General features: G+C 40.6%; 1 protein-coding gene across 3 annotated transcripts; it reads right to left on the bottom strand.

Annotated features, from left to right (window-relative positions):
- Positions 1-23,073, bottom strand: LOC308103664 (uncharacterized protein). Of its 3 annotated transcripts, none has more exons than XM_080453769.1 (4): positions 23,024-23,073; positions 21,982-22,083; positions 4,240-4,341; positions 1-1,242 (listed from the first exon to the last, which is right to left on the bottom strand). In XM_080453769.1, exons 2-4 carry the CDS (start codon positions 22,049-22,051, stop codon positions 608-610), a joined length of 807 nt encoding a protein of 268 aa, XP_080309895.1. In that variant the 5' UTR covers positions 22,052-22,083; positions 23,024-23,073; the 3' UTR covers positions 1-607. The 3 variants fall into 3 exon arrangements, with proteins under 3 accessions (XP_080309895.1, XP_080309896.1, XP_080309897.1); XM_080453770.1 differs by lacking the exons at positions 21,982-22,083; positions 23,024-23,073 and adding exons at positions 5,720-5,818; positions 6,202-6,349; XM_080453771.1 differs by lacking the exons at positions 4,240-4,341; positions 21,982-22,083; positions 23,024-23,073 and adding exons at positions 5,720-5,818; positions 6,202-6,349.
- Between the last annotated feature and the right edge of the window lie 1,974 nt (positions 23,074-25,047).

The following is a 25,047-nucleotide window of genomic DNA, read 5'->3' as shown; positions in this document are numbered from 1 at the left end:
TCTGTCTGTCTCTTATATGCATGGGGATCTCATTTTAAACAAGCTTAGTGCTTTATGAGTCTTCCAGTTTAGTAGACCTTGTATTAAGAATTTGTACTTCCATATGCTGTTGTTCTCATGTCTTACTAAAGAAAGTACATCAATCAATCAATCAATCAACCGTTAACACTATACTGATTGTATTAATGTTTAAAATAAGATCCAGAAGAGTCCTAATGGAAACTTCTATTGACAGGAGCATTATAAATCTCCATGATATTTTTGCTTGTCTATCCAACTCCCTGACAAACAACATGCAGCTGTTTAATTTGATCCTCCCAGTGAGCTGATTTATAGTGGAAAGTGTTTTTCCTCCCCCTTGGTGTGAATGCACCGATATCTTTTTAGAGCACTTAAGTGACTGAAACTCTTCTCACACTGTTAACACTGTGACAAGAGTTTATTCCAGCGTGGACACGCTGGTGTGTGTTCAGTTGGCGTGACTGACGGAAACTCTTGTCACAATGTTGACAGTGGAAAGATTTTTCTCCAGAGTGGATGCGCTGGTGTCTCTTCATGTCATTTAACTGACTGAAACTGTTGTGACAATGTTTACAATGGAAAGTGTTTATCTAGTGTGGATACACTGGTGTGTCTCAAGAGTACTTGACCAGCTGAAACTCTTGTCGCATTGTTTACAGTGGAAAGGTTTTTCTCCAGTGTGGACACGCTGGTGTGTCTTCAGATAACTTGACTGACTGAAACTCTTGTCACAATGTTTACAATGGAAAGGTTTTTCTCCAGTGTGGACACGCTGGTGTTTCTTTAGGTCACCTGAACAACCGGAACTCTTGTTACACAGTTTACAGAGGAAAGGTTTTTCTCCAGTGTGGACACGCTGGTGTCGCTTCAGGTTAGATGAAAAGCTGAAACTCTTGTTACACAGTTTACAGAGGAAAGGTTTTACTCCAGTGAGGACACCTCCACTTGTCTCCCCCCAATCATCGCTGTCTTCAGTGACTTCAGTGTCAGATTCAAGTTCAACTTCAACTTCAGAGCAGTGTGAAGAGATGTGTTCATCATCAACTTCACTTTTCACTGCTAGTAATGTCAACATTGATCCATCAGGCTCCTCTGGTCTTTGAAGTATCTCCTCCTGTTCCTCTTTAATGTGTGGAGGCTCTGGTTCCTCCTTGAGCAGAGTGGGGCTCCTCTTCTGCTCAGGAGAATCCTCCTCTTTACACACAACCATGTGCAGGATGTCTAGGAGCAGAGACATAACATGATAGTGAACACGGGATTCCTAAAATGTAAATCTATTGTTCTATCTTCCATGTACATAGCTATTACCTACTAAGACTGACAAAACAGTTACTAAATAAGTACAGGTTATTACAGGTGGTTCTGGAAACTCTAAAGCAGACTCGAAAGTGTTAGCAAGATAATAGCAAAACTAGACCCGGTGAAGTGCGCAGGCAAAAGTAGTTGCAAACGTGGGGTTATTGCACGTCCTACATACATACATATACATATACATATATATATACATATATACATATACATACATACATGCACGCACACACACACACACACACACACACACACACACATATATATATATATATATATATATATATTCTGTCATTCATTGTACTTATATTATAATGAATTGATTACTACAGCAAAAATTATTATACAACACTGTTATTACAACTTGTACAACTATTATTTCAACTTAACAACAACACTATAATTATGTGCATGCAGATATGCACTTAAAGGGTGCACATTCAACAGTGGAGAATGCATGGGCGTCCTTAACAAATAAACGCTCTCCACCATTCGGTGCGATCCGGGGCGACCGTGTTTAGGGGCGAGACAATTAGGCGCAGATTGCTCACCCCAGACCGTTCGGTGCAAGCCGGGGCGACCGTGTTTAGGGGCGAGATTGTTAAACGGCCGCATCGTTAGCTTGTACAGATTTTCGGAGACTCGACATGGTGCAATGGCTAAATGAGATTAACTTTTGTGTCTCTGGTGGAGAGATTTACTTAAACCGTTTAAGTAACACAATGCACTGCAATCCTTTCGTGCAAAGGTGGTAGCACGTCGCGTTTAAGTTAAACGCGACGTGCTACCACCTTTGCACGAAAGGATTGCAGTGCATTTCATGCACACTCTCTCTCTCTCACACACACACACACACAGCTCTCTCTCACTCCCCCTCTCTTACTCTCTCTCTCTCTATCTCTCTCTCCCTCCCCCCCTCTCTCTCTCTCTCCAGCCAGCATAAGCATGGCGAGATTGTCTGATTGAGACTGTCTTTGACATAAAAATGCAAATAAACAGCTGAGATTGTAACTTGGGCGAAGCACGTTCAACACACACACGCGAGCGACCCGTTGCGAGCGCTCACACACACAGTACGTACATTCTCATGCGGCCAGACACAGACACACGCGACCCGTTGCGAGCGCTCACACACACACGGTAAATTCTCATGCGGCCAGACACACACACACGGTAAATTCTCATGCGGCCAGACACACACACACGGTAAATTCTCATGCGGCCAGACACACACACACACACACACACACACACACACACACACACACACACACACACACACACACACACACACACACACACACACACACACACACACACACACACACACACACACACACACACACACACACACACAGGCCAGAGCTGTCCCCCATCGCGAACACATATACGCGGCCGTCGCGCGAACACAAATAATGTACATTTGACACGTGCCTCCCGAACGTGCATGCGCACGTGCGTGTCTGCGCATACACGGCCACGGAGGCGAGTGTTCGCTCAACAGTGTAAAGCAGTGGGGCTGTAGATGCAGCATGGCGACATTCTTTGACATAAAAATGCGAATAAACAGCTGAGATTTAGTGATATCGAAAAACGGGCTTGACAGTTCCATGCACATGGTAATGGTTAGCTCGTTCTGCATTAGCGTTAGCTCGTCGGGGACTTTCAGTGCATGTTTGAGTATCATGAGACTCCACAATGAGCAGTAGTAGAGAAAAAAATAACTTTGCATCGGTTATAATAGACGAATTTCACTCTTACACGGGCTCCCATTATGCCAACGGAGGGGGTCGACAGACTCAGGACACGGGACTCTCTGGAATAAGTCAACGTCCATTTCAATGATGGTGAGTGATTAGCGACACATCAAAGATAACACTTAAAATGTCCGGATGTCTCCTTTAATATAATATGTTAAAATTGGTTAGTACCCGCCGATTAGAAAACCCAGCTCATTGGCATGGTTAAGAGTGTCCGCCCTGAGATTGGGAGGTCAGGGTTCAATACCCCGGCCGGGTCATACCAAAGACTATAAATAGGACGCAACGCAATGTCTCCCCACTTGACACTCAGCATCAAAGGTTGGATTGGTGTAAGTCCCCGTGTACATCATGGCACGGGGAAGTAATTAAGATTGGAAAAATTCTCAACAATTATAAATATATAATTGTTTTGGCATCTATTGCCAACTATGTCCCCATTACGACCACGGATATTCTCTTAAAGTGTGAAAAAAATGCTTAGTTAAAGGGCAAGACCACTTTGGTAGAGGTTTGGGTTGTGTAGTTACCAAAGTGGTCTTGCCCTTTAACTAATACTAATGTTGAGCAGGGTCGACTCTGTACTTGGTCCTGTCTCTTTTCCCTCTACACCAAATCTCTTTGTTTGAAGATCAGCATTTTTTCAAATGCCCCCCCAGCAAAGGGATGCTAGGGTTGAAGTGGTTACACCTCAAAGCAAGAAGCTTCTAAAAAGCTTGTCAAAGATCTGTTATCTCACACAGAGCAGACTAAACAGACCCATTTCTAGACCTCTCACCCCCTACAGAGGCACACCATAAAATCAGTTTTCATAGTTTTCACCTACTACAAAACTTTTACCAGGCATGTCAGGCTTTCATGTGCTTCCGTTTCATGACGTCAAGCACTTAGCGGCTTGAGCTGTGTGACAGACAAACCCTGTTCTAGATGCTTTGGTCTACGGCCACTCTGTAGAAAAATGTACGATTTGGTGCAGTTTTTCTTATGTATTGCACTTGTGAAAAAGAGGACGTGCTTTTGGATATTGTAATGAGAATACAACATGTTAAAAAGGAATATTGAGTGATATTCAATGATGGCTATGAATATCCGGATATTATCATTGTCATTATATTTTTTGCCAAGATTATCGTATAGTAACAATACGTACTGAGGTGTGGATGGTCTTCAGGTTCCTCCTGTTTAATAGAAATGTCCCTGGCTGAGTCTGGAGAGTTCATCTTCACCTGCAGTCTGGACTCCACACAATGGTCTGAAATGAAGCAATTGAATAAGGACTTTAATAACTGGAGACGTAGTGGTGTCAAGAATAACAATAATATTTGCAGATGCTAAAGACAAAATGGCCTAAGCCCAACTCTCCAACATATGAATCTTGGGTGCAAAGATTATAGGATTCATATTAGGGAATCATGCTTTACTCATTCTTTGCCAAGTAAATAAATGAATAATGGCCAGTAGTGCGATTTCTCGTTTGTCTTTGTTTTCTATCAGAGGAAAACAAGGGAGGCAAGTTACAGACGTTTTCCCAAATCGAATAACAAGGAAGCGAATGGTGACTAAGATATTGCGATCACGTGATCTCCTGTTTCTTTGTTTGCCTTAGAGTGAAATGGCGGATCACAGGTTGGGGAACAGCGCCATCTAGCGTAAACACTGAAAACACCGTTTGCCCAAAATACATCCCCAAGTTACAACTAATGTTCACAAGTAGGGATGGGATCACATAACCAGCCTATATTTGACCTCTGTGAGGGCAGTGATCAAAGTAGGACTGCTCAATTAATCAATGTTTTTTTTTTTTTTCACTTCGGCTTCTTACAATTATGAAAAAAACACCCATTATTTTATGGACCCGACAAACCTAAAATGCTGTTCTAACACAGTATAGGCGAGATGTCAGCTATAATTCATATGAAATATGAAATCTAGCCTCGCTGTAGCAGCCTACAATAAGAAACATTCACCTGGATGAATAAGGAATCCATGATCACACATGCCACGGTGCACTTTGATTCCACAGAGGTTTGATGTGCTTTGTGCGTGCGCTCTCTGCTCTCACTTTAACTGACGGGGGAACAACTTTGTTCCCATAGCCTATTGAGCTGCAGTAATCTGATCCCTGGTCAGTCAGTCTATCATAGCAGCACTTGATTCTTGCAACCCGAGCCCCACGGGCTTCTGCTTCTTTCACACCCACAGGCGGAATACAGAGAACAACGATTTATTGTGTATTAGCTTGTCTGGCACCTAGTTGAGAGAGCAACGTAGCACACGTAGCCAGTAACAGAGCGGTCATTGCAGCGAGAGGCAAGCATGCAGCCAATACACAACGACGATTGTGCAACACAATGGGAACAGTGGGGTGCTAGACCAGCGCCAGTCGGGGAAAAAATAAATAAAAAATAGACCAGCGGGCGGCGAGATCGACAAGTCGAACGCTAAATAGTCGGGGGACATCCGGTGCCTATGGTACGTGCAACACAAGACAGCACGACCAATTTGTTTCATCATGTGAATATTATCATGATATATTTTGTCATGATTATTGCATAGTAAAAAATTTAGATTGCGACAGCTCTAGAATAGAACAGAAACAATGAAAGAAAGAGAGAGAACATAAAACGTACTGAGGTGTGGGTGGTCTTCAGGTTCCTGTTTAATAGAAATGTCCCTGGCTGAGTCTGGAGAGTTCATCTTCACCTGCAGTCTGGACTCCACACACTGGTCTGAAATGAAGGAATCGAATAAGGACGTTAGGGTTCCATGGCTCTACTTCCCCTAAAACATGATCATTGGGTATTATTAGTCCCGGAACAGTATTATTGAGGATATAGTCAATCCTGGGAAGAGCTGTCTCTGGTACTCGTCCAGGCTGCGTAAACACTGGAGAGTCAGCCTCTATGTATGATTTTATTTCTTGTTATTTATTTGTTGTGTGATATTTGTATGTACTCTATGGACCCCCTGTGTATCTGGAATAAAGTTTTAATTGAATTGAATATTAAAATATATAGAGGAAGAATATGTAGTAAAAATATATGTAGTACAAAAATTGTACTACAGTAAGTGTTAAAATGATATTTTTGTGTGGCACCTTGGCACAACCCACCTGACCCAGTCCTTCCCCGTCCTTCTACAGGACCTGTACAGCACGTGTCGCTTTCTTAGTAACTTGGCAACGCCCCCTTCTGTGACGCACGCGGAACTGCTTCGCCCCTAGTCACTGCGTCTCATTCCAAGAGGACAGCACTGGCCGGCTTTCCTCCGTGGTGGAAAATAGTCCTCAGGCACTGCCTGGGGTGTGGTGGGGGGAGACAATTAACGATTCTGTCCCTCCCTATCGGTAGATAACTCGAACGGCGCTGAGTCGGCTCTAGTGGACCTTGCAACGTTTGGCGGTGTCTCTCGTTGTTCAAGTCCACTAGAGACGGCGTGCCTACGTCGTTGTAACTGTGTTTTGCCTAAATACTTCCTAACTTCATATTAGGGGCTGTAGTCTGTTCTCACCAAGTTACTACGATCGGATAGGAAAACGACACACGCTGACCACCCACTTATCCAAGTCCCAACCCTCCCTCCACATGGCTCTGCATAGTTGTTTAAAAAGGGTCTAGATTAGAACAGTGGTTCTAAAACTGTGGACCGGGGACCCCCAGGGGTCCTTGAGGGGGTTCCAGGGGAGCCCCAGCAAAATGTATATCATCAAAATCAGTGCAACCAGTTTAAATCTATAATACTTTAGTGGTCTGAAAATAGCAGATCTACAAGGTATTGAATACTTCCCATGTTAGTAGTCTGATTTATTCATCTTTTTTGACGGTGAATTGTGCGGGAGGCACGCTCTTTCTCAAGTCTGCTCGGAGGCAGACTTATATAGGTCATTAGAATGCCTTATTCTTCATGAAAAATCAATTACAAGTGCCAAATCTCAATTAAAATATTTGTGTGCCCAACATTTGTCAACACTTAAAAAAGAAAATATAGGCCGGGTCTATGTCAAACGATCTATTGCCTGTATGCATATTATAGACATTTTTCAAATTTTGCAAATTCAACCATTTTTATTTCATTTTCTTAATGTTCCCTCTGCGAGTTTGCCGTTTTTTTAAATTGTGATGTAACAATAAACTTGAAGTATACACGCTATATAATTTGAAGAAATGAGGAGAAAACCTTTGTCAATTATAAGAACAGCAAAAAGGTGAGTTTGGAGCTAAACTGTCAATTTGCAGACCATGAACAAGACAGGGAAACTATTTTCAATGCCGTGGTCATTCTAGGCCTGACACGCTACAGCATGACAAATGTTTAGTTGGTAAGGATTCAATGTCTGGTTCATGAAGACATGGAGCTCCAACTTCACTTGACAATCACATTAACATCAAAGTATAACATTACTGTGGACAGAGTAAAGATCCTACTAGTTTACAATACTTGATATGAGACTGTCATATATTATCTGACAGTCTTGGAGTCAGTTCAAAATAGTCTTTGCACATTCGCACTTGGGGTCAGTACATCAACATAAACATTCAGATTTCAAATATAAAGTGCTTACCCAATGGCCACGGATGATACGATTATGTACGGGCCCTCAAAAAGACTCGTATCTGTCGTATTGTTCAATAAAAAGCATGTTAATCCGATCAGTGTCTGATTTTCTCATAGAGTCATAATGTATCAGAGTGCAATACATCTCCCAACCGATAGGGTCGCTAAGCTGAAAGCATAGGAGGCCACCGATTGGAAATGCTTTTTATTGAACAATACGGAAGATACCGGTACTTCTGAGGATCCGTACAGTGTTGTAACATCCGTGGCCATGAGGTAAGAACTTTATATTTGAAACCTGAACGTTTATATAGATGTACGGGTTGTAAATGGAGAAAGTGCCAAAACCAGGTTGAAGTTCCGTCATGCGTCATGTGAACCATGTCTACTCATGTAAGCTACGTTTGCACCTCATTGCTTTAAGTACTGGTTGTTGTGTTTTTCTGATCACATGAATTATAATCTAGTAAGTAACAGTAATTAGATTTATGTTCCATATTGAGTCAATAAATACAAATGAAACCCAACATGAATGAGTTGATCTTTACCTGCTGTGTTTCAGTGGTTGAGCTGCTAACAAACGTCCTCCTGCTGCTTAACGACGACACTGTTTAGAAACGACACGTTTACGTTTTCTTTGTATGTTTCTTTTATATAAATCTATGGTATTTTAAAGTGTCAACAACAGTCAGTCAACACACCATGTTGTTTTCACTACTGCATTGTGGGTATATTGATATTCTTCTTCTGACGACCACTTTGTCTAGACGCCAGTTGGTGTATTGCTTCCCCCTGCTGTTGGTCTCGGGTACTGTCCATTGTTTATATACAGTAACAGTAGAGTACAATGTGACCTTCCTGACCTGTAGACAAGAGAACATACATCTAGGAGTAAAGCAGTTAATCCAACTAATCAAATTAAATGATTATAAAAATAATAATTGTTAATCATTAATTTGATAAATTAATCGATTCATAGTCAATCGCTATTTTGGATATATCATTATAGGCAACATCTTCCCACAAATTTAAAATACAAAAATATTGAAAATAGCAGATCTACAAGCTCACAACACGTCACAGTGCGATGTGTTTTGAGCTTGTAGATCAGCTATTTTCACATGTCTTACACAACACAGACATAGGACTGATGTTGTTGTCAATCAATTTGTTGAGAAGTAAAAACATAAAGAAAAAAACAGCTCCTAATTATTTGATTAATCAGAAAAGTAATCTATAGATGAATTGCTTAGAAAGTCATGGATAGTTGCAGCCCTACATCAAGGACCATCACAGCTTTCATCAGTGCACATTGATGCTGCACAGGTCTGATCACATCTCATAGAATACAGTACCATGTTACAGGATGCAACATGTACCTTGTATTAAACATATTACCCATATTATTTTCAACCTACAGTATGTAACTATATCAATATGTCTATGATAAATTCAGACTGTATGGCATATTCAGACTGTGACACAGTAAGATTATCACAAGTTATTTCAAAGCAATGTATGTTCCAAATAGTTATAAGTTTGGTTATTGAACCAGAATGTTCTGGGAAACAGGAAACAGTTCAGTAAGATAGATTGATTGTATGGATAAATTGCACTGGATCAGGCTGACCTAAAATGGTGTAACTAATCATTAGATTTCATAATATTGTTGACCAAGATCTGTCTGCAGATATGGCTCTGTTGGTTTATTAACAAATGTTGTATAGGTTCATAAAACATCTCAGTGTTGTTTCCTGAGTCACTGGGTGTTTCGGGTCTTGCAACAGACACAATCCTCCAGGCGTCTCGACCGAGGCTGATCAGACACCGGCATGTGTCCAAGTGCCATGCTACTGCCCCCACTGTCTCTTGGGGGCTTAGGGTAGCAGGTGAGCAGTGGCGGACTTAACTGTAGGCAAGGTTAGGCGACCGCCTGGGGCCTCAAGAGTTAGGGGGCCTCATGAAAAAAATAAAATACATTTCTGTAGCCCTACTTTTAGCTTTTTAATGGATCCCATGTTAGTAAAGTCTGATAAAAGTATCAAACTCCCAAAATGCACCAGAATACTGGAAATTACATCTATTCTGTTAAAAAAGAATCTGTGGAGGGGGTCTCATACTACCGTTCGCCTGGGGCCTCCAGATCCTTAAGTCCGCCCCTGCAGGTGAGCTGTTGAAAGCAGGTGTTGGCGACACTAGGAGGCTCTGGGCACTGTGGGTTGCCTCCGGTTCTGACCAGAAGTGACTTCTGTGCGTTGTGTCGTCGTTGCCGCTTTCAAACATCTCATTCTGCCTTGATGGATTTCTAAACCCTCTTGAATGTTGCAGGTTTTACCCCAGTATGTAGCTTGCTTTGGGTTCTTCCTCTCAGAATAAGTGGTTAGGGCTGCCAACCCTCTCCACCCCGGGTTGCCGTCTCTCCGGCCGTCCTCTGTCTCTCCAGATGTCACCACTCTTCGTGGTCGCCACCCACTGGTCACTGGTACTCCCTGAGTATTTCTGTTAACAAAACATCTACTGTTGGACACATCAGTGTTGTTTCCTGGACTCACTGGTTAACAGTATACTTCTAGAGTTATTCCTTCCTGTTTAGTCTTTTTTTCATTTTACTTGTTTCTTTCTTCTATATTATTTCTCTATTTTAACTCTTCCTGTAACTGTAGAAGTTGAGAGCTTGTACAAAAATAATCTCACCCACTCTTTTCCATCTGTAATCATGTGATGTGACACTAAAGTTGATTCTGAATTGTGCCTGCAGACTAAATTCTTCCACACATCCCAAATAGTAATGTTAAGAGATCATAGCTTATATTTCACTTTCCTGATAATAATCCATTAGGCTTATAGCGTAGTAATAAAACATCTTGCACGTGTGTGTGTGTGTGTGTGTGTGTGTGTGTGTGTGTGTGTGTGTGTGTGTGTGTGTGTGTGTTATAGGGCTTTGCACAGGCTTTAATTTGTTATCACATCTCAGTGATCATAGTCATTACATTAGGTGTAATTATTAGTCATAAATCATAAAAAATGCATCCCTCAGTTAACCAGCATATAATTAAAATAATTTAAATGGTTTGACTGATTGATTGACATACTTGACAGACCTTAATGTCCACACCCATAGTATATCATCAACAGTATACATCATAGCTATTTCAATAAGTGTAACAATTACTGTCATAATTCATAAAACATACATACAAAGTATTTTTGCCTCAGTTAACTGATATTTAATAAGAAAGGTAATTGAAATGGTGCCCCATTCATTGAGCATGTAATGGCACACAGCACAATGACATCAAATCATGATATAACAAGAAATTATGACTAAGTCATATTATACCGGGTGCTGTGTGTGTGTGTGTGTGTGTGTGTGTGTGTGTGTGTGTGTGTGTGTGTGTGTGTGTGTGTGTGTGTGTGTGTGTGTGTGTGTGTGTGTGTGTGTGCAGTCCTACCGTAACACCCGTCCCAGGTAGCTACGAGGATTCTTGTGTAGTAGTACTCTGGGCGGGGCCTGGGTTCGTTTTAATAAAATGGCGCGACTACCTGTAGTCTAACTTTTTAACTATTTTAATCTGTATTTATTTAATTTTAATTCAACTGGCTGGTGCCTCCAAATAAAGTTAGAATATAATGAAATTATACTCCTTTAAAGTATGTTTTTAACTTGTTTCCTGCTTTTAACTACTTTTATAAACAAGCATTAATCAACATGAATTATATTATTACCATACATGAATTCTCTACGAGCTATGACACAACAAGGTTACTTTACCTTTAACTACCTAATGTAGGTAGGGGTATTTATTACACCAAAAAACAATAGTCTCTCAATGCAGCATAAAATAAAAGCATACAAGAATTGTGAATAAATGTGGATAAACAAATAACAGGTCACACACAATAATGGGCCCCACTCGCACTCACACACACACACCTGACTGCAACTCAATGTCCTTTTAGTGACCCTAACTGAACGCTCGTTGCAGGCCTGAGTTGTAGCTTGGGTGCGTTGAGGCCTACAAACGGTGGTGGCCGCTTCACTTGTTCACCAAGCAGAAAATAAAAATGCACGTGCACAGTACAGTACTCACTCACAAGTCCAGGTATAGGGTTAGAAGGGGAACGGTGAGGGGTTACCGCATGATGGGGGGAATGCAGCAAAGGGAACAGTGGCGATGACACACGATGAAACACTCCAGAAGAAACAGCAGGACAATCACTCTTCAGCAGGGCAAAGTCTTGAAGCTCACACTTGTCAGTATCCTAAAGCAAATATATCAGCTAAGTAACAAGTCCATATGCTATATCATGAAGAGATAGTTGTAGCTTGTACTTAACCAATCATATATAATGCCAAGCTATTGCATTTACAATACAATACATAGCCATGTGAATGTTGTGAAGGTGCTAATTGCTTATGGCGATTAACATGCACATTAACTGTTACACTCCAACACTTTGGTTACAGCACAGAAACACTACAGGCATATATTTACCTCTTGTAGATCAACACAGTTCACACCACAGGATAACTTGTCGTCAACCAAGGTTACAAACTGGCATTTTCTTCACACAGGTCACACTGCACAAAATGTGACTTCTCACTCTGTCTGTCTCTGGTAGAATGACTGATTGTCTGATTTAGAAAACCTGTTCCCTAGTAGGCTGATTAACTCATTTGAAACACCTGTTCCCTAGCAGGCTTGGAGAACCCACCCCTCCACCTGGGCCTGGACTCTGATTGGCTGTCAATTAAGCACGAACAAATCAAAACAAAGGAAACTCAAGATTGACACATGCTGCTAACAAGATAGATTGTGAGCCTACAGACATGTGCTGGGCCATGTACATTTCAAACAAACTATGCCCTTTTGCACTGATTACAGGGTTTTAACTCAAAGGACTGGGGATTAGTTTCCTATTTAAATACATGGCATTCTTCCATATATTTTACCCTATTTAAACCATATGAAGTTAGACTTTTTAGAATAATGTTTTGAATGTTTTAACCCATTTATTTATAGCATGAATTTAAGCCTATAGTCTAAATGAATAAGAGATTAGTTTTTAGACTGGGCTACACTACCTTATACAATCAATATGAATTACATGGTCATTTATAGTATAAATAAATAACACCATAATCATTTGGAATACCTTTAAAGGGATATTTCACTTTCAAAAAAACTTTTGGTCATTTTATCGTTTACTCAGGCCTTTGTGAGCCCCCCAATCAGTTTTTAAGTTGCTCGATTCAGTATCTAGATATTTGATATTCATTTTATCAGACACGCCCCCTTCCTATACAAACCCATTATAACTTCAAACTCCCTTTTTAACATGATAGATTCATCAAAAACATTCCTCCTTGGTTCTGGTGACTCACCCTGCCCTCCTAATACGCGAGGGGGCCGTGTTTTTTCGATTACTTTTTTCATTTATTTTTAATATTTTTTGGGGAAAATGAAAAAAATTAAATACAATAAGAAAAAAAACGACCCCCTCGCGTATTAGGAGGGCAGGATGAGTCACCAGAACCAAGGACGGGTGTTTTTGATGAATCTAACAAAAAATGGAGTTTGAAGTTATAAAGGGTATGTATAGGAAGGGGGAAAGTCTGATAAAAATTAATATCAAATATCTAAAAACTGAATCAAGCAACTTAAAAACTGATTGGGGGGCTCAAAAAAGCCTGTGTAGACCATAAAATGACCCAAAGTTTTTTTGAAAGTGAAATATCCCTTTAAGTAAAAGAAAAAAGAAAAAAAGTTACTGTTAACACTAAACTGATTGTATTAATGTTTTAAAATAAGAAAAACAAAAGAGATGGAGAAAGACTCCACAAGATGAGTCCTAATGGAAACTTCTATTGACAGGCGCATTATAAATCTCCATGATATTTTTGCTTGTCTATGCAACACCCTGACGACATACAGCTGTTTAAGTTGATCCTCCCAGTGAGCTGATTTTTAGAGGAAAGTGTTTTTCCTCCCCCTTGGTGTGAATACACTGATATCTTTTTAAGCCCACTCTCCACCAGACCGACTTTGGGCCAACTTGGCGTCGGGAAGCGTTCGATATAGTCGTCCAGTCGGTTAGGGGTCCGTCGGGACCTTTTCGGCCGACCCAGAGCCGACCGAACATGTTCAGTTCTTTGGCCGACTGGGGCCCGACTGGGAGTAGCCATATTGCAGAGAAGAAGTGACAACACCGCAGCGAGGGCTGTCGGTGTTGCCAGATTATGTGAGAGAAACAAGCGACCATGTCTATGAAAACCTACATTCACTGTTTCTCGTTGTCGCTCCCAGAGAGAGAGATTGATTGATTTGACCTACTTTTGCGCTGTGGTGATGTAATTTATTGGGAGCAGGTGTGTAAGATTCCAATAGTATAAACATTTTAATTGGCTTTCATATACTCTTAATATATTTTTTTCAAATTAGATTTGGCCTTATAGATCGAAATGTGCTCCGTTTGGCTATTTTCTGGGTGTTCATTTCAATACATTAATTAATGTATTTATTTTTGATTATTCGAATAACCGTTTAATTTTTTTTTGTGTACACGTCAGCAGTGGTAGAAAAAGTACTCAAATGTTTTACTTGAGTAAAAGTATCAATGCAATAGATTCTGAGTCTGTTACAAGTAAAAGTCCGGAATTCAACATTTACTTGAGTAAAAGTACTAAAGTATTGGTATAAAAATGTACTTAAAGTACCAAAAGTAAAAGTACTAAAATGTTTGAACATAGCAGATCTACAAGCTCAAAACGCGGGCATCGCAACACGTTGTGAGCTTGTAGATCTGCTATTTTCAAATAGCTTATAGGTATAAAATAGGGCTAAAGTGGTTAATGTATGTTTTATAATGATTTATATCTGCAAAGTAACTAGTAACTAACCATTTCAAATAATTGTTGTGGAGTAAAAGTATAGACAATTAGAAATACTCCAGTAAAGTAAAAGTACCTCAGAATTGTACTTAAGTACAGTACTTGAGTAAATGTACTAGTTACTTTACACCACTGCACATCAGTGAAGAAAAAAAGAAAAAACGCTGGGAACATCCCTATATTTACAAGTGACTTTGCAGGGAAACAAGCCCAAAGTCGCTTATAATAAGCAGACCTGGCAACGCTGGCAGGCTAGGCTGAAAGTAATCTCTCAAGAGGGCGCTGTTTTTCCTTTTTATTTGTCGATGGGTTCCCACATTGGGCTGAAAGTTATAAGGCATTAGCATTTCAATGGGCACGTCGGCTGACAGACTAAATGCCAACTTTTGCCAACCAAATACCAGTCTGTTGCAGTCTGAAGTAGTCTGAAATAGTTTGAACGAGTCTGTTTGATGGAGAGTCACCTTTAGAGCACTTAACTGACTGAAAATCTTCTCTCACTGTTAACACTGTGACAAGAGTTTATTCTAGCATGGACACGCTGGTGTGTCTTCAGGTGGGGTGACTCACGGAAACTGTTGTCACAATATTCTATATATATATCTCCAGAGTGGATGCGCTGGTGTCTCTTCATGTCATTTAACTGTCTGAAACTCTTGTGACAATGCTTACAATGGAAACTTTTTCTCTAGTGTGGTTACGCTGGTGTGTCTAAAGAATAATTGACCAGCTGTAACTCTTGTCGCATTGTTTACAGTGGAATGGTTTTTCTCCAGTGTATCTTCAGGTGAACTGACCGACTCAAACTCTTGTCACAATGTTGACATGTCTCCAGAGTGGATGCACTGGTGCCTCTTCATGTCATTTAACTGTCTGAAACTCTTGTCGCATTGTTTACAATGGAAAGGTTTTTCTCCAGTGTGGATACACTGGTGTGTCTTCAGGTGAACTGACTGACTGAAACTCTTGTCACAATGTTTACAATGGAAAGGTTTTTCTCCAGTGTGGACACGCTGGTGTCGCTTCAGGTCATATGACTGACTGAAACTCTTAACACACTGTGTACAGTGGAAAGGTTTGTCTCCAGTGTGAACACGCTGGTGTGCATTCAGAGTACCTGACTGACTGAAACTCTTGTCACAATGCTTACAGTGGAATGGTTCTTCTCCAGTGTGGACACGCTGGTGTCGCTTCAGGTTAGATGAAATTCTGAAACTCTTGTTACACAGTTTACAGAGGAAATGTTTTTCTCCAGTGTGAACACGCTGGTGTGCATTCAGGGCACCTGACTGACTGAAACTCTTATCACATTGTTTACAGAGGAAAGGTTTTTCTCCAGTGTGGACACGCTGGTGTGCACTCAGGTCACCTGACTGACTGAAACTCTTAACACACTGTGTACAGTGGAAAGGTTTTTCTCCAGTGTGGACACGCTGGTGTCGCTTCAGGTCATATGGCTGACTGAAACTCTTAACACACTGTGTACAGTGGAAAGGTTTGTCTCCAGTGTGAACACGCTGGTGTGCATTCAGGGCACCTGACTGACTGAAACTCTTGTCACAATGCTTACAGTGGAAAAGTTCTTCTCCAGTGTGGACACGCTGGTGTCGCTTCAGGTTAGATGAACATCTGAAACTCTTGTTACACAGTTTACAGTGGAAAGGTTTTTCTCCAGTGTGGACACGCTGGTGTATCTTGAGATGATATAAACGGCTGAAACTCTTGTTACACAGTTTACACTGGAAAGGTTTTTCTCCAGTGTGGACACCTCCACTTGCCTCCTCCCAATCATCACTGTCTTCAGTGACTTCAGTGTCAGATTCAAGCTTGACTTCAACTTCATAGCAGTGTGAAGAGTTGTCTTCATCATCATCACTTTTCACTGATAATAATGTCAACATTGACCCATCAAGCTCCTCTGGTCTTTGAAGTATCTCCTCCTGTTCCTCTTTAATGTGTGGAGACTCTGGTTCCTCCTGGAGCAGACTGGGTCTCCTCTTCTGCTCAGGAGAATCCTCCTCTTTACACACAACCATGTGCAGGATGTCTAGGAGCAGAAAAATAACATGATAGTGAAAACGGGATTCCTAAAATGTATATCTATTGTTCTATCTTCCATGTACATAGCTATTACCTACTAAGACTGACAAAACAGTTACTAAATAAGTACATGTTGTTACAGGTGGTTCTGGAAACTCTAAAGCAGACTCTAAAGTGTTAGCAAGATTATAGCAAAATACTTGTTTTAAAAAGTAACCTGAATCAATATATTTAGTTATATTACACAACAAATGAATTACGGTGATAGAACAAATATCTAATTTGAATCATTAAAACTTGTTTTTTGTGTTCCTTTTAGCCTAAATGTTTTACTGTATCTCCATGCAGTTTACATTTTAAAATGTATGTACACTTATTTTCATGATCAGACCCTGTACAGTATGTCTAGAAATCAGTCTGTGAATCTGTCTGTGTCTGGGGCTAATTTCACAAACCACTGTACCGACCAGCGCCACATTTCTTGTGCATGCTGCCAATAGGCCAAGCAAGTTTTTTTCCACATCTAATAGAATGCGCTGCAAGTCATGGTCATTATATTATTCTGTTTTTTACATATTATTAAAGTAGAGACTGTAAGCTTTCAAGTGACGTGCCATGCACTGAAATCTGGAAATAGTTGAAGTTATACTTATTTGAATGTTGTTAACCACTTAAAGGACTACTTCACCCATTTTCAAGGCTGTGCTGAATCAAGTGTATGTTACTGCATTGTCTATTTCTCACCTCAAATGTTTTTGGAAACATTTAATCTACTGTTTATAACATAATTAATAACTCACACCACAAAAACAGGAGATAAGCTCCTGCCTATGAGCCACATGGCTCTGGAATAATTCGTTCTCAAGGCTACCAACTTACCCGCCGATGTTATCTCATATTATGTTATTTTATTTGTTTGACAGGAAGTAATTAACACATCAGGTGCCAAACACGGTCTGAACCGTGTTTTCACAGAGTAGCGCTTCGGTGTCGAACACGGTCTGAACCGTGTTTTCAGTCTCTTTTTTTTTTCTTTTTTTTTTTTCACACGGTAGGGGCTGGAGCAGCTCTGGAATCACCCACGGTGATTCTGAGAAGGAAGGGCCTTATAGATCACCGTGCAAAAAAACATTGCTCCCCACCGCTTCCGTTCTACAGTATCTCCTTCTCTAAAACCCCTTTAACTCCGAAACTTTTTACGTTAGGGAAAACGACTAATTTTGTATGCGCGATCGCTGCGCCATTGTGACCCGCGTGAAAGATGTTATCGTTCCAGGTGTTAGCCAGGACCATCGTGCAAAATGCACGCATGCTTTGTTGTCTCCGCCAGGCCGAAAGGCATGGCGAGAGAGTATGTTTTCGCCCCTGTCCGTCCGTCCGTCCGTGTGTCCGTCCGTGTGTCCTGTCTGTGTGTTAGCAGCTAATCTCTGGCACCGTTGGCCCGGTCGCTGCGAAACTGTGCACACACACTCCCTGGCCTGGATGCCAATTCAGAACCTCTGCCCCAATTTTTTCACATGGGCCTGTTATAGCGCCACCAGGAGGCAGATTTGTGCAAAACCCTTTTTTTTTACATTACTCCTACAGATTTTATCCAAACGTCATGCAAATCGGTACACAGTATCTCTATAGTCATGTGATCAACACAAATATGTCTGATTTCTCATATTCCATCCTCATTGCCTATGGTTGGCTTCCAAAGTTTGCAGGATTGGTCCGTTTTGAACAAAAAGCCTCAAACTATGCACACAGCTTGCGATTTCCGTGAATTTTCACACACACATTCCCACTAGGCCGAGGAAGAAATGCCACCCTTTTCACATTGGCCTGTTATAGCGCCACCAGCAGGTCTAATTTAGCAAAACACATTTTTGGAACAAAATGCCTCAAATCATGAATGCAGTGTCTGATTGCCGTGAAAGACCTAAGAATAAATGGCACCCTTTTCACATTGGCCTATTATAGCGCCACCAGGAGGCCACAATAACGTACCTGACCTGGCGGAGACCTGTGCTCCGAGGAGCACTTTTTCTAGTTTCACATGGATTGCTCGTCTTGGAGTCAACAGCTTAAACAGCGCCGCGCAGCTCAATGGTGAGATTTCTGGCACCGAACGTAATCTGTTGTGTTAACAGATTACGTGTTAAGATTGAAAAAAATCTCAACTATTATACATTTATATGTTTAGTTGTGCTTAGTTAAAGGGCAAGACCACTTTGGTAGAGGTTTGGGTTGTGTAGTTACCAAAGCGGTCTTGCCCTTTAACTAATGCTAATGTTGAGCAGGGTCGACTCTGTACTTGGTCCTTTCTCTTTTCCCTCTACACCAAATCTCTTGTTGAGTTTGTAGATCAGCATTTTTTCAAATCCCCCCGCCAGAAAAAGGGATGCTAGGGTTGAAGTGGTTACACCTCAAATCAACAAGCTTCTAAAAAGCTTGTCAAAGATCTGTTATCTCACACAGTGCAGACTAACAGACCCATTTCTAGACCTCTCACCCCCTACAGAGGCACACCATAAAATCAGTTTTCACAGTTTTCACCTACTACAAAACTTTTACCAGGCATGTCAGGCTTTCATGTGCTTCTGATTCATGACGTCATATACTTAGCGGCTTGATCTGTGTGATATAGACAAACCCTGTTCTAGATGCTTTGGTCTACGGCCACTCTGCAGAAAAATGTAAAATTTCGTGCAGTTTTTTGTTTATTTTTTTTATCCCACGATTTGGTAACCCTTTTTCACCCGGTGCCAATTTTCTAAGTGAGCGGTGAAGTGGGCGCTACACTCCCCCCAACAGCCTAGGGAGCCCAGGGCCGAGCTCATGCCTCCTTCAATGCATGAGAGCCAACTGACCTTCTTGTCACCTGACAGGGGGGAGTTTCCCCGGTAGGACGTAGCGCGTGGAAGGAACATGTTATTCCAACCAGTTTCCTACCCCACCATCAGGCGCCCCGGCTGTCATGGGTAGGGTTGGGACCCGGAACCGGTTCTTTTTCGGAACCGGTTCCGAAATTTAAGAACCAGACCGGTTCTATCGTATTTGCATTAACGGTTCCCGCAATCGGTTCCTGGAATTTCTCATCTGTCTTCATTTGGCTCAGCTGTGTGCATGCAAGCGACTGTGGTGACGTCACGCCACCTACAAATGTGTGGGGGGTGGTTACGCCCCCCGCTCAAAACTCTGAAGAATGTTGTGAATGTCCGTCAAGCGAGAGAAGTGAAGAGCGCTGCGTCAGCAACATGCCGAGGCAGAACAACAAACCCTCCCAAGTGTGGTTACACGAGAGAAAATAAGCAGCAGGCAAAGTGCAATAAATGCCCTGCAATTCTCTCATGCAAAGGTGGTTGCACCTACTCTTAGGAAACATCTCCTACAAAAACACCAGATTAAACTTGGCAAATTCACCGTGTTTGAGAGTCTACGAAAAGCCGTACCACCAGATCCACAGGCGGGGGATGATGAAGACGCCGACTCCGATGATTCAAGTTCTCTAGGCTAGTACTAACTACTAACATTGACTAGAAAGCCATAAATAAAATGCTTACCCCATGGCCATGGATGTTACAATTAGGTATGGGCTCTCAGAAAGTAGCCATTTATTCCGTATTGTTCAATAAAAAGCATCTTAGTCCGATCGGTGGCCATTTCTCCGTATTTATAACTTTATATTTGAAATCAACTCTCCAACATATGAATCTCGGGTGCAAAGATTACGAGGTTTATGCAGTATATTAGTGATGAATAATAATAATAATAATTTATAGAAAAGATAATAAGTTGAAAGTAGCCCATCTGTTTTTAACATTTCTGCAGCCAAGCTTCCTTATACGCCCACCTCATCACCAAGAATGATGACACATCAAAGGTCCATATTACTATAGGACAGTAATATGGACCTTTGATGTGTCAGAGTTGTAGCAATGGTTTAAATGAAAACACTGAAAACATAGGGAGGTTGCAAACAAAGTAAGTTATAATTACTTCATCAGTACTGAGGACAATATGTCCAATAATTATTACAAATATTTAAACTAGAATAAGTGCTCCTCGGAGCACAGGTCTCTGCCAGGTCAGGTATGTTATTGTGGGCCAGCAATGTTCGTAATTTGCCAATCAGGATGGAATATGAACAGATCCGTCTTGTTCACATGACTATAGAGCTCATGTGTGCCGATTTGCGTGACATTTAGATAAAATCTGAAGGAGTAATATCAAAAAATGTGTTTTACATAAGTCGCCCTGCTGGTGGCGCTAAAAAAGTCAGATGTGAAGCATTTAGGGCAAAGGTTTTTCCTTGGCGTCTAGGGATTGTGCATACAAAGTTTTACACAGATCGGTGCAGTTATAGATTAAAACACAAACCGGCCTGTTATAGCGCCATCATGAGGCTGATTTTAACATTTTCAAGTGGCATTTTTCCTTGGCCTAGTGGGGATATGCGTGCAAAATTTCACGAAAATTGCACACTGTGTTCATGATTTGAGGCATTTTGTTCAAAACGGAGCAATCCTGCAAACTTTGGAAGATAATCATAGCCAATCAGCAGAAAGGAATATGAAAAATCTGAAATACCCATTTTGTTTAATGACTATAGAGTAGGGATGGCCACATTTTTTTTTTTGGCCAAAATACATTTTATTTCAAAGGGCCAAGTCTACACAGTTTGTTTTGTGTCTCCAGCAGAGTTTCTAGTGTCTCTATCTCTCTCTGGAAGAGGTTGCACATGAACTCTGCAGCCGCACTGAGGCGCTCCACCACAAACAATACCAATACAAAGACGAGGAAGAAGAAGAATAAAGTGGAAGTTACGTGTGGTTGCAGGTGTAGACTTGGCCAAAAAACTATTAGAAACATTTTTCTTTAATTTTTTTAACGGTTAATCATTAACCGTTATCGGTTGGCCAACCCTACTATAGAGATACTGTGGACTGATTTGCGTAATGTTTGGAAAAGACCTGCAGGAGTACTGTCAAAAAAGTTGTTTTGCATAAATCTGCCTTCTGGTGGCGCAATAACAGGCCCATGTGAACCATTTGGGAAAGAGGTTCTGCTCTGGCATTCAGGGAGTGTGTGTGCACAGTTTCGCTGTGATCAAGGCAATGGTGCCGGAGATTAGCTGTTCACAGACGGACGGACGGACGGACGGGCAGGGTGCAAAACATAGTCTCTGCCATGTCTTCGGCCTGGATGAGACAAAAATGAATAAATGAAAATATTGTGCTGCATTCCATTTCACCATGACACTCCAGTTTTGTCTTGTGTTTTGTTATAAGCACCCGCTAATTTACATATGTTTACTTTCACCACTCCCTGAAGCCCAAAGTCAAGTGCCAAAGTGTCAAGTCTGTTGTAACAGCTCTACAACATAACAGAAAATGTGAAAGAAAGACACATGAAACTTACTGAGGTGTTGGTGGTCTTCAGGTTCCTCCTGTTTAATAGAGATAGCCCTGGCTGAGTCTGGAGAGTTCATCTTCACCTGCAGTCTGGACTCCACACACTGGTCTGAAATGAAGGAATTGAAAAGGACATTCCTGAATACTGACTGGACACAGTAGTCTCCAGTTATTAAACTGGAGACTACTCCCCCATCTAAAAAACATTTTTTGCCAGGGGCCCCCTTACCAGATTTGTGTTGTTGAAATGTTTCAAGATTCTTTTGAAAATAGCAGATCTACAAGCTCACAACGTGTCGTGTTGTGAGCTTGTAGATCGTCTATTTTCAAATATCTGATGCATAGGTTTAATGTGGCCTATAGTCGCTTCTTTGGCTTGTTTTCATAGACCTGGTTGCTTATTTCTCTTGCAAAATCTGGCATCACTGTACAGCATGACAAATGTTTAGACAAATGTTTAACTTCACTTGACAATCACATTAACAATCCTACTCATGTACTAGCCTTGTTACAAGACTGTCATATATTATCTGACAGTCTTGGAGTAGGTTCAAAATAGTCTTTGCACTTTCACACTTAGGGTCCATACATCTACATAAGCGTTCAGATTTCAAATATAAAGTGCTTACCCCATGGCCACGGATGTTACAATTATGTACGGGCCCTCAGAAGTACCCGTATCTGCCGTATTGTTAAATAAAAAGCATTGTAATCCTGATCGGTGGCAATTTTCTTTATAGTTATAAAAATGTATCAGTGCAAGCCGATAGGGTCACGAAGCTGAAAGCACAGGAGGCCACCGATTGGAAATCTGAACTATTTATAATGGAGAAAGTGACAAAACCAGGTTGAAGTTCCGTCATGACGCGCGTCATGAACCATGTCTACTCATGTACAAGCTACGTTTGCACCTCATTGCTTTAAGTACTAGTTGTTGTGTTTTTCTGATCACATGAATTATAATCTAATAAGTAACAGCAATTACATTTATGTTCCATATTGAGTCAATAAATACAAATGAAACCCAACATGAATGAGTTGATCTTTACCTGCTGTGTTTCAGTGGTTGAGCTGCTAACAAACGTCCTCCTGCTGCTTAACGACGACACTGTTTAGAAACGACGCGTTTAAGTTTTCTTTGTATGTTACCTTTATATAAATCTATGGTATTTTAAAGTGTCAACAACAGTCAGTCAACACACCATGTTGTTTTCACTACTGCATTGTGGGTATATTCTTCTTCTGACGACCACTTTGTCTAGACGCCAGTTGGTGTATAGCTGCCCCCTGCTGTTGGTCTCGGGTACTGTCCATTGTTTATATACAGTAACAGTACTATGTGACCTTCCTGACCTGTAGACAAGAGAACATCCATCTAGGAGCAAAGAAGTTCATCCAACTAATACATTTAATGTGTTATTAAAAACAAATTGATAATCAATAATTTAATACATTTATCAATTAATGATCAATCCCTATTTTGGGGATGTTATTTGAAAAAAAACTTCCAGAGCTTAAAGAATAGTGAAAAGAGACGATCTACAAGCTCACAACGTGTCACGATGAGATGCATTTTGAGCTTGTAGATCAGCTACTTTCACTAGTCTTGCGGGACACTGTTGTGCAGCATAGTATAAAATAAGGCTAAAGTAATTGATTGATTTGTTGATATATATACATCACAAGTTATTTTTTTAGCAGAAATATTGTTTATATGAATCATTGAATACCAAGGACCTCAATGGAAACAAGACCGCAAGGACTTTTTTGAACGGACCTTTTAGTCAAAGTATTTTAATACTTAATAATAATTGTGCTGGGATATTTTTTTCTATTTGTTTTTTGCCTAATAAAATATTCAATCAATCAATCAATTGCATGGAGAAGAGAATGATGGAATGCATGTTCCAGACAATTCAGAGTTTGGTTATTGTACCAGAATGTTCTGGGAAACAGGAAAAGGGGCCTTAAGATTTATTGAATGTAATGGATGAATTTCACTGGTTCAGGCTGACCTAAAATTGTCTTAACTAATTATGAGATTTCATATTATTGTGTGCCAAGATGTAAGGCCAAAACAAGTTATGAAAGCAGACCCACGTAATCCTATTGTATCAGTCCTGTCTACAAACCTGGCTCCATAGGTATATTAATAAATGGATATACTTCTGAAGACGCACTTGCTCCTTCCTGTTTAGTTTAGTTTGTACTTGCTCTGTGTTCCTTTCTTCTATATACGTAACTCTTCCTGTAACTCCAGATGTTGTATAATTGTAATTGTCTGTAATCATGTAATGAGAATATGTGACACTAAAGTTGATTCTGAATTGTGCCTGGAGATTCTCCCAAACATGTTAAGACATCATAGCTGATGTTTCACCTTTCTGATAACCATAGTATACATTATAGTATAATAATGAAACATCTTGCACGTGTGTGTGTGTGTGTGTGTGTGTGCACGCACGCTAGTGCTTTGCATAGGCTTTAATTTAATATCACATAACACTCTAATAATGTAATACAACTTAATAGTGATCATAGCCATAACACTAATTGTAAACAAAGAATACTGTCATAATCCAAAACATATGTGAATTTTCTCCGCAAGTGAACCAATATTTAATAAGTAAAATAACTGAAATTGTGCCTCCCATTGGGTGTAATGAAACACAGCAAGAAAAAACTGTTGTACCATATACTGTATATAGTTAGCAATTTATAGTGAATAACAACAATTATTTGCAATTCATAGGACTGTGAGTCGGACATGAAGGTTTTTCTTTTTCCTACGAGAACTTCCTTAATCTACTTGTCCCATCCAAATTCCTCCTGGCTCTGTCTAGGGGGGGGTACCGTTGCCAGTGGTGCAGCGCATACATTTCTCTCACAAAATTACTTCTCAAATCCATTGCCTGTTGGTCATGTGTAAAACACTACAGAACATGTATTATCTATATTACATCAATAATTAATTAATTATATTTAATTGTAGATTAAAATAAGGTTCCAGGTTTCAACAATGTTTAACAGTCATTTGACGAATGGACAGGTAAATACAATATGGCAGAAACTG

This window comes from Gymnoscopelus braueri (genome assembly GCF_963280865.1).
Source record: "Gymnoscopelus braueri genome assembly, chromosome: 16".
Classification (NCBI taxonomy): domain Eukaryota; kingdom Metazoa; phylum Chordata; class Actinopteri; order Myctophiformes; family Myctophidae; genus Gymnoscopelus; species Gymnoscopelus braueri.
This window is presented reverse-complemented; position numbering and strand designations above follow the sequence as displayed.